This window comes from Helianthus annuus, chromosome 9 (genome assembly GCF_002127325.2).
Source record: "Helianthus annuus cultivar XRQ/B chromosome 9, HanXRQr2.0-SUNRISE, whole genome shotgun sequence".
Lineage (NCBI taxonomy): Eukaryota > Viridiplantae > Streptophyta > Magnoliopsida > Asterales > Asteraceae > Helianthus > Helianthus annuus.
The window spans coordinates 168,952,433-168,962,750 of record NC_035441.2 but is presented as its reverse complement, the minus strand read 5'-3'; the positions used below and the strand labels follow the sequence as shown (position 1 = coordinate 168,962,750).

At 38.5% G+C, this 10,318-nt stretch overlaps 1 protein-coding gene across 1 annotated transcript; it reads left to right on the top strand.

The window, feature by feature from the left end:
• Positions 1 to 4,552: 4,552 nt before the first annotated feature.
• On the top strand, positions 4,553 to 6,799 carry LOC110876728. The gene is made up of 2 exons (XM_022124890.1): positions 4,553 to 5,548; positions 5,753 to 6,799. Exons 1-2 carry the CDS (start codon positions 4,553 to 4,555, stop codon positions 6,797 to 6,799), a joined length of 2,043 nt encoding a protein of 680 aa, XP_021980582.1.
• Positions 6,800 to 10,318: the final 3,519 nt, after the last annotated feature.

Sequence of the window (10,318 nt, the reverse complement as noted above, 5' to 3'; positions counted from 1 at the left end):
AAATCTGTTTTTAAAACACAAACTGAGTGAAATCAAAACTGGTTTGAATCACAAACAGAATGGTTTTGATTACACGAACGGTTTTAAAAATTTGTTTTAAGATTGTAGGAACCGTTCGCGTAAATAATAAAAAATAAAACAAATTTTATTTAATTGATTACAATACAAAGAAATAGAAAGCTAACAACTATTACTATTACAACTGAAATAAACGACAATACAAGAAGGGGTAGAAACAGAATTGACTGAGGCACGTGTTCAACACGCTTCCCTTAAAACAAATTCCGAGTCTCCCAAGAGTACTCGTTTTGTTTCCCAGGGTACAACAGCCGGAGCAGTAGTACTGCCGGAGTTCGCCTACAACCCGAAGGTTACCTTGAAAGCTGCAAGAAAAATTCTAGAGAGAAAGTTTGGATTGCTGTTGTGTTGCTCGTGTCCTTCTGAAGTGGGTATGGAGCTGTATTTATACAGCTCCTAGGTTGAAACAGTCAAAATGAATTAAATGAGAGGTTTAAATTGCATTAAACGTCTTCAATGCAATTTAATACGTCATTTAATTCTCAGTCAAAGCCTATTAACTCGTCAGTTACGAAGCTGGACTGAAACTGCCCTGTCATTCAATGCTGGAAGCTTCTACGCGCGCGCGCGCCCATGCGCGGTGCGCCATGCGGCCTCTTGGCTCACTGCCGTGCGGCGTGCGGCGTCTTGGCTCACTGCCATGCGGCGTGCGGCCTCTTGGCTCACTGCCGTGCGCTGTGCGGCGGTGCGGCTCAAGTCCGTCCACCGCGCGCCTCGTGTACCCGCGCGCGCATGCGCATGACTGCCACGTCATGCGCCGCATCACCTACCACTTGGTCCTTGCAACCCTTGTGCTTCACCACGCGCGCGCGGTCAAAAATACAAAGGCGGCTCTCAAGCGGCTCGCGGCGATGCGAGCGTGCAAAGTGCGCCATCAAAGCGCCACATTGCGCCTCATTGCCCACGCCACGCGCGCGCGCGCGTGTGCGAGTGCGAGTGCGAGTTAGGGTGCTCCGCACCCTTCGCGAGGACACTAGTGAGTGCTTCCATGAAACAATAAGGATGGAGAGTTCCACCTTAAATACCCATTTAAGTTCCATCCCTCCTCCTATGTGGGACAATGTGCTACTTTCCCTTTAGTTTCAACATTGAATGTTCCAAACACCCAACTTTGAGCATCGATATCTCATTCATCTTAGCTCGGTTTTGGACGTGGTTTAGTTCGTTGCGAAGCTATTCCAACATAGAACACAAACCCACAAATAAATACATAAAACCCGCTCATTTTATTATATTTATTTCTAGTCCAAAATAGGAAAAAATCATTTTCCTATATTTGTGAAAAATGCTATTTTCACTTATTTTCCAACAACATGTGACTGCTTGTGTAACCATCAGCGCCTCCACAGAAAAAACCATCATAAGGGTTAGTGTGTGATGGTTAGAGGTGGGTGGGTGTCGGAAGTGCACCAGGTTGTCAAGTTGGAGTACAGGTGAAGTGTGAAGTGAAGTGGGGTGTGGAGTTGGAGTACAGGTGTAGTGTTAGGTTGGAGTATGGCCGCGGTGGCCAGCAGTGTTGGGTTGGAGTATGGTCGTGGTTGGTGGACAATTGAAAGGGAAGGAGATGGAGGGTTGGTAGGGAAATGATAGAGGCTCATTGTGTTGAATAGGGAGGAGCAAATCCCGATACCGTCCTGATCCCGAAAATCCCGATCCTGAATTTCGCCAAAACTGGGTACCGATACTGAAATATGTTGGTACGGTATGGTATCGGTACGATAGCGGTATTTGAAGGTAAAATTCGGTATTTTACAGGTACCGTACCGAACCGGTACTGATTCTGAAAATACTGATACCGAAAATGCCAAAATGTGGATACCGTTTTCGGTACCGAAAAAATTCGGTACGGTATTTTCGGGATCAGGATCGGGACGGGATCAATATTTGATACCAAATGCTCATCCCTAGTGTTGAACATAAGATATATGAGGGAATTAGAGTTTTTAATGGGTTGAAAAGACCAAAATGCCTCCCATGTGGTGAAGTCAGTAACGAAATATGCAGACGGGGTTAGAGGGAGGGGATTATAGTGTAAATAAGTAAACCATATGTACTGAGATAACAAAAAATAAAATTAAGGGATGAACAATGATCCGATCATATAACTAGACGGATGCGAATTAAATTTCACTCTTTATTTCTATTCCATCATATCTAGAAATGTATAAAACTAGTAGATGCCCCGCCCGCGTTGCGGGGCGATGACCGAATAATTCTCAACCAATTAAAAAAATACTATTATAATTTTGCTAGGAATAAAAAACGATGATAAGACCGTAATTTTAGGCTTAGGGCAGAGCTATAATTTTTCTGGACTAATGAGCCAGTGTTAGGCGGCTCCTTCACACGAAAAAAAATTAAATCGAGTAAACCAATTAAAAAAAACCTTTATAGTTTTGGTAAAAAACTAAAACGATGGGGAAAACGTAATTTTTAACTGAGGGCCAAATCATAAATTTAATTCGGGGATAAATCGTAAACTAAATGGACCAACGGGGGAGTGCCAGGAAGCTGCCGGCATGACTGTAATTTTACACTTGGGGCAAACTTGTAATGTCACCAGGAAAACAAACAAAAACGATGGGGAAAATGCAAATTTAAGTTGAGGGTGATATCGTAACCTGGCTTTGAGAAAAAAAAACTAATTGCAAAATTATAAATTTATACGGGGCAAAATCGTAATTAGGAACTGAGAGTAAAATTGGAATTTTTGGCTGGGAGCAAAAGCGTAAATTTATTTTTAAGTGGGGGTAAAAACATAATTTTCAACTGATGGGAAAATCGTATTTTTAAGGGAAAAAAACAATGGCAAAACTGTAAATTGAAACGGGGTAAAATCATAATTTTTAACCGGGGGCAAAATTGAAATATTTAGCTGGGAGTAAAAACGTAAAATTATTTTTAAGCAAGGGCAAAAACATATTTTATAACTGATGTGAAAATCGTAATTTTAAAAGGGGATACAATCGTAAATTTATTGGGCCAATAGGGAAGTGTCAGGCAGCTGCCTGTCACTATTAAAGTCGCCGCCCATTCTGCCCAATGAAAGGCCGGCACTGTTGCCTGCCGGTGCCGACCTTGTGTTTTGTAGTAGTGGAGAATATAAAAACAAATCAAAATCATATAATTCATAGTAAAATTAATGTTCTAAATAAATAATAAACATATAGCTAGGAATATAGAAAATGAACCGAACACATCTGGAATTTGACACGTGTTGTGAAAGGTACAATACGTGTAATAGCAATGGTGCATATTATAACACTAAAATTTAAAAAAACTAAGACTTAAAAATACTAAGACTATCTACTATCGTAACCTAATCCAACTCAATATTTTATTAAAATACTAATTTCCCTCTCTTCTATCTATACAACCCAATCCAATCCGATTTTTCACCTACATTCACAACCAACCTAAACGAATCTTTTATTATGTAAATATGATTTATAATTATAAATAAATAGAAGTTAAATAATAAAAAAAAGCAAAAGAATTAAATATTATATAAATTGATCACAGACTTTGGTTGTGTTCACAACCTTGTGAGATATAATAAATTATTATATTAAAAAATTGCTTGTTTTTTGTCTTATTATCTACCTGACAACTCTTTATAGAGTTTGGTCACCAAGTGACTAGTCTAAAGTAACAAAAATAAATCGTATTCAATATTGACCTATGAATATAACAAAAATACTGATAATATAAACTAATTAGCCACCATAATGGACCATGAAGAGAACAATGGACAATGCTAAATACTTGCCCTTATCTTGATGACAACTTTAATTATAGAGAAAATTACCATTTTAGCCAAGAAAATAGTCAACTTACCATTTCAGCCAATTCATGAGTCTTTGGAAGGACCATCTCTAATCCCAATGCGGCTGATGCCTCTTTTTGTTGCTTTTTTGTGTCAGCCAATCTCCAAGCGACACGTGTAACAGTAATGATTACTTTCAGAGTGACTCATCCAGACTCATCCAAAGCCTCTAATAAGAGGCAAGCCATCCGGCTTGCGTCTGGCTTCAAGAATAGCACATAATTTAATGCGTCCGTACAAGACCCGTCGGATGAGTTTGTAACGCAACAAAAATGTCAGATTCCGCGACGCATCACTTGAGTCGGCGACGCAAGGCAGGCGTTTTTGTCAGAGCCATCACATCAGTCGCTGTCAAAAATCTTGTGGAAGATCTTGAGTGATTTGCGACGCTTGCCATGCGTCGCAAACGCATCAACTTAACTATTTGCGACGGACTCATACCTCCTCACATCAGTCGCTGTCGCTGTCATACATGAATTAAGTATTTGCGACGCTTACTGTCGCTAACGCATATCACATCAGTTTATTAAATACCGGTTTATTAAATACCGGTTTATTAAATACCGGTTTATCTTAAAGTTTTACTCATCTTAAAGTTTTACTACTGAGTGAATTTTACTCTACTTTGAACTGTTACTTTCGTGTATTATGGCGGTTAGATTTGTGGTTTACACCGGTGGCAAGTGGGAATTCGTTGACGGTAGGCGTGAGTACGTAATGCAAGCTGATTCTCTTATACGTGGGTTTGAAACTAATTTTGCCAAAATTTCGTATGATACCTTTTTTAAAAATGTGTGTGACTTTTGTGGTTTTCGAAATATCACACGGTTATCCTACAAGATGTCTGATTATTCTGAACCTATAGATATTATAGATGATTCAGATCTTTTATTTTTTTTCAAACTGTGGGAAAATAATCCTACAGAACTTTTTAAACTATACGTGGTGCAAGAAGTTGGTGTGGGTTCTTCTTCTTGTGCTCCTACGTTTGAATATAAATGCCCCGATTTAAATGATTGTGTTTTTTCAAACGATGATTTTAAGGCCAACGATAAACTAGAATTTATTGATAATAAAGATAAATGTCGATTTTATGAAGGCTACACCTTTCGTAACAAGCAGGAAATGAAAATCGAACTAGGAAAGATGTGCTTATCCGAATCTTTTTCGTATAAAGTAGACAGGTCATCAAAGACTCGTTATGAAGTATCATGTGTTGTTGAAAATTGTGAGTGGAGTTTCAAATCCGCTAGTCGGCAATCTTGTGATGTTTTCTACGTTAAATCTTTTAACAACAAACATACGTGTTCTAAGACGCAGACACATCCACACATGCGTCAGGCTAACCCAATGGTTGTGGGTAGCATGTTAAAAGAACAATTTCGAAACTCTGGTCGAATTTACCGTTGCCCAGAAATAGTCAAAGATCTTAGAATAAAAGAAGGAGTCAATATAACTTATATGCAAGCGTGGCGAGGAAAAAACAATGCATTACAACTTTTGCATGGAAATTCAGCAAGTTCTTTTGCTGAACTTCCTATTTACTGCTACAATTTGGAGAAGGCTAATCCAGGAACAGTGACGCACATATTGACTGATTCGGAGGATCGTTTTGAAATGGTATTTGTCGCCCTAGGTGCCGCGGTAAGTGACGCATTAAATTTTCTAGTAATAACCGAACTAAAATGTTAATTTTATTCTATGTTACAAAATTGTTAATGTTAATAAAATGTTAATTTTCATCTATCTAACAAATTGTTAATGTTAATATTTATTGATGTTTATTTTCATCTATCTAATAAAATGTTAATTTTCATCTATCTAACAAATTGTTAATGTTAATGTTAGATTCGTGCCTTTGTAAGAACCTTAAGACCGGTCATTATCATAGACGCGGCCCATTTGAAAGGCGAGTTTAAAGGAACATTGTTTTTGGCTGTGGGCATGGACGGAAACAATCAGATTTTGCCTGTTGGTTACGGGATTGGTAAATCTGAAGACGGTAATTCGTGGACTTGGGTCCTTTCAAAACTTAAAGATTGTATTGGCGATCATCCAGAGTTGGCAATCATTTCTGACCGAGCACCTTCTATACAATTAGCCGTAAGGGCCGTGTTTCGACAAGCGTTTCACGGGTTGTGTTGTCGTCATTTAATGGTTAACCTTAAATTACCAAAAAAAAAAATGGAAAACGAGTCTCTATGGTGGCAGACTTGCAAATCTTACCGGCTATCCGATTTTGAGGAATCTTTCAACGCGTTATGTGCCGCAGTTCCTAGACTAAGGAACACTCTTACGACAATTGGGTTTGAGAAGTGGTCAAGAGCACATTGTCCTGTTAAAAGATACCATTATATGACTTCTAATAGTGCCGAGTCGATGAACGCTCTATCAAAACATTCCCGAAAATTGCCGGTGACGCAACTTATTGAATTTTTCCGGCAATCTGTTCAAAAATGGTTTTATGATCGTCGCAACCAGGGAATCCATGGTGAACACTTGCTAACAGAGTGGGCTGTAAATAAGATCCAACACAAAATTGATAACTCTAGGACTTGGACGGTCACCGGCGTTCGTGTTAACAGTTTTGAAGTTGAAGATGGTAAAAAAAGAGGGTTCGTTGATTTAGCTAACGGCACATGCACTTGTCGGGTATGGCAATTATCGGGTTTGCCATGTGGTCACGTTATTGTTGTATCAAGATTTTTAGGTGAAAGCGACTGTGGTCATTATTCCATGTCATGTTACAGTAACGAAGTTTATAAAGCAACGTATGCAGAAGAGATAAATCCTCTCCCGCATAAATCTGAGTGGGAAAAACCGGACGGTTTATTAAATCTGCAACCACCGAATATTACCAAACGTCAATCCGGTCGGCCAAAGGAAAACAAGTGAATCCTATCACGAGGGGAGGAACCCACTCCCATATTCTGTGGCCGGTGCCGAAGTCACGGCCATCACCGGGAAAGTTGTAGACACCCCACCTATTCCCAGAGTACCTCCCGGGGCATCTCAACGGCACATGTACGAAGCGTAGAAGTCGAACCAGAGGATTTCCGGGATTACGTATCGCAACATACAATCCCCACGTACAATTTAGGAGAGGATTAAAACCCCGTAAATGTATAGCCTATCAGGTTATTAGTTTTAGGGAGTTTTATGTGAAAACCGTCTTTATGTGAAATGCACTATTACTGTTATCATGCGTTTTATATTTTTATGTTCATTTTTTTAACAAAACCAAATTAAACAGTTAAAGGATGCATTTAGTTTCTAAAACTAAATTAAACAGTTAAACTATATTTTTATGTTCATATTTTATATTTTTATGTTCATATTTTATCAATACTATTACTGTTAAAAAAAAGGCCTAACAATCTAATTTTAAAGATACTAAATTACAAGGACTAACAGTTAAAAGATACTAGTTCCATCCGATCAGAGATTAACCAAGCATGGTAGTAAAAAAAAGGCCTAACAATCTACTTCCAATGAGCATCATTACAAGACCATTCTGAGTCGGAAGAATGCTCCCCCGGGTAGAAATCATGGCACAATTCATCACAAGACCATTCTGGTTGAAGGAGGTCATTCCTAAAAGATTCCAACACCTCTGGGTCGTAGTCCAACTCTGGATCTGGAAGAGACGCCTCATACTCTTGTTTCAACACTTCAATCACCGCGTCATGGTCATCAAACCAATCCTGCACCAGATACCGCACTATGTCTAACTCATTGTCTGCCACTTCCTCAACAAATTGGTTTTTCTACACATTGGACATCATGAAGATTAATATAAACTAGAGATAGCTTCTTCAAAGTAAAATTTAATTTAAAATTAAAATTCATTATAAAATTTTATTTAAAAATACATATAAACTACCACAATCATCAACCAACTAAACAATAAACACATCTTTAAAAACATTGCTTCCTTAGCCTTCTTAATCGCGAAATCATCCTTGCTTTCCATGCTTCTTAAAAGTACCGGTATTACCTTGTCACAACTGTGGCACGAGGACGAAGGTGCAGATGAAGAGGAAGGTGTATCGGCCCACCTAATAAAACCACATTCTTGCTTCTGTTAAAAAAACAGAGCCATTATGAAATATCCATAAAATCCGGCATAAGAACATATAAAATCCGGCATAAGAGCCATTACAAAAGTAACTTACACAGCATAAGAACTTTCGATTTGGATTAGCCTCCGTCCTTGAAAGCTTGTAGCAGGTTACCGCACCACACGAACATATGAAATTAGAAGGTTCCACGAACTGAGTAGATTTGTTGGAGGAGGAGGAAGCCGATTTTTGAGACATTTGTTTGGTTGGTGTTATCGGTTTTGGGAGAGAAGCTTGTAGCAGATTTGGGGACTAAAACATTTTAAAAGGAATGCAAACATATATAGTTGATGACAATCAATTTCCAATTTTATATTTACAGTCTTACAGAAATGCAAACATATCATTTAGCTTGGGCTTATTTACAAATTGGTAGGCCCGTGTAAAAGTGGTCTAGCTTTAACAGGAACCGGCCCGGTCATGTAATTATTAAAACAAGGTTAACAAGCATTTATACCGGTATTCGAATGCTTTTAATTTATATATAATGTGAAGTTACATATTATTAGGCGTGGAACGTGCCGCGTAGAGTTCATCTGCCATAAATCGTCTATATCGCATACATGTGTCTTGTATGTTACCTTCAATGCAAGTCATTGAACGGTCAAGAACAAGATTATTAAGCAACATACACACAATCACCCCTGAATTTCTCCCCACATTATCCACGTGGCTCGGCCATGCAACATCACCTATAAAATCCAGTGCATCAGTCTCGGACTGTCCCGCGTTTCGCCAATAATTTATGCTCCCTAAAAACCATATGAATGCACTCTCAAACTCCACAAAAAGCTGGTATATATTTTTGTGTACGCAAAGCGAACCACGGCAGATTTTTACGTGACAATTATTGGGGTAATAAATTGTAACGTTTAATGATTGCAAATCTATCTTTATAATGTTCCAGTTAATCTCGTCCTGGGTTAGCGGTATGTAAACCTGAAAAAGTGTTGTGTTATAACTATACGTAAAACAATATTAGCATAACTAAATTTATTTACTACCGTATCCACTTCCCAAAGGGCAGGGTATGGTCCTACAGAGCTGTTCGCATAAATGTAAGCCTCGTGATCTTGTTCAATAATAAGGCTGAAAAAACGGGGCGGCAAAATAGTCCAACGACAATAGTTTGAAGAAGACGTCCTAGTACGGTTTACACTCTCTCTATATTCCATTAGTTTGTTACACCATGCCTGGACATGCTGTAACATAGCATATACATAGATAAAAAACTAAATTAGTATTCTATTTTAAAAAACTAAATAACTAATCTCTTATATTGTATATAGTTTTATACCTTTTCTTGTATATATCCGTTGCCGCAATAACCCAACAGTTCACCCCACCAATCTCTGTCAAGTGGTATTTGTCCCGTGTAGTTAGAAAAACAAAAGGGACTATCTCCATCGTAGTAGAACTCTAGAACATTTGGCGACCAATCATCGAAGTGCTCATTTCTATTTATCCAAACAGTGTTTTGTACCGAATTTGGAATGCAAGAGGGATGCCTGCCACTTGACATTTGCTATGGTTGTATGAAGAAATGGGCACTATGGGGTCATATATATATAAGAGTCTCTATTCCATATGGCCTAAAAAACCAACTATACCAAAATCTATAAAAAAAAAAAACAAAATAGCATACACATACTTCAAGTATGTAACTACAAAATTCCACAAATAGCATACATATTCCACAACCAAAAAACATGACCTGTTTCATTCCACAAACATAGCGAGACACATTCCATAACCCAAAAAATCAATTGTTTATAGGGTGTGTATACCCGATTAATATCCAAAACGCAATGCAGCAACATTAACCCTCATGATCCGAGTCGTTTTGCATTTTGTTGCTAGTGGACACGATATCAAAATTTTCTGGTAAGAGACTTTCGTAGAATAACACCGTTAGCCTTTGCCTCATTTGCTTCGCAACCACAGCCGTGTCTTCGTCTTGAAATATTGGTTGTTTCTTGATTAACCTTTCTTGGAAAATGCAAACCCAAACCCCGCAATCTCCGAGACCGTCTGATTGTTGGGGCACTTTGTCTGGGTAGATCATTTTGAACGGGAGAGACATCTTCAATGGCTTGTCCGCGTAGTAGCCGTTGATGCGTAGCCATACGTCGAAGGCAACATTCATTTTACAGACAACTTCTGTTCTTCTCATGGCCATACTTGCACACTCCGAAAGACTGCACAAGTTACAATTTTTTTATAGAATTATAAAGGCTGTTGAACTATTGCACAAGTACAAATAAGAGAACTGCTTATTCAAAAACCTGTCCAA

Bases quoted from the DNA above. Each gene is read 5' to 3' on its own strand.
- LOC110876728 (XM_022124890.1), top strand. From the start codon at position 4,553: ATGGCGGTTAGATTTGTGGTTTACACCGGTGGCAAGTGGGAATTCGTT. The intron at 5,549-5,752 runs GTAAGTGACGCA...TGTTAATGTTAG, and splicing joins TTGTCGCCCTAGGTGCCGCG to ATTCGTGCCTTTGTAAGAAC.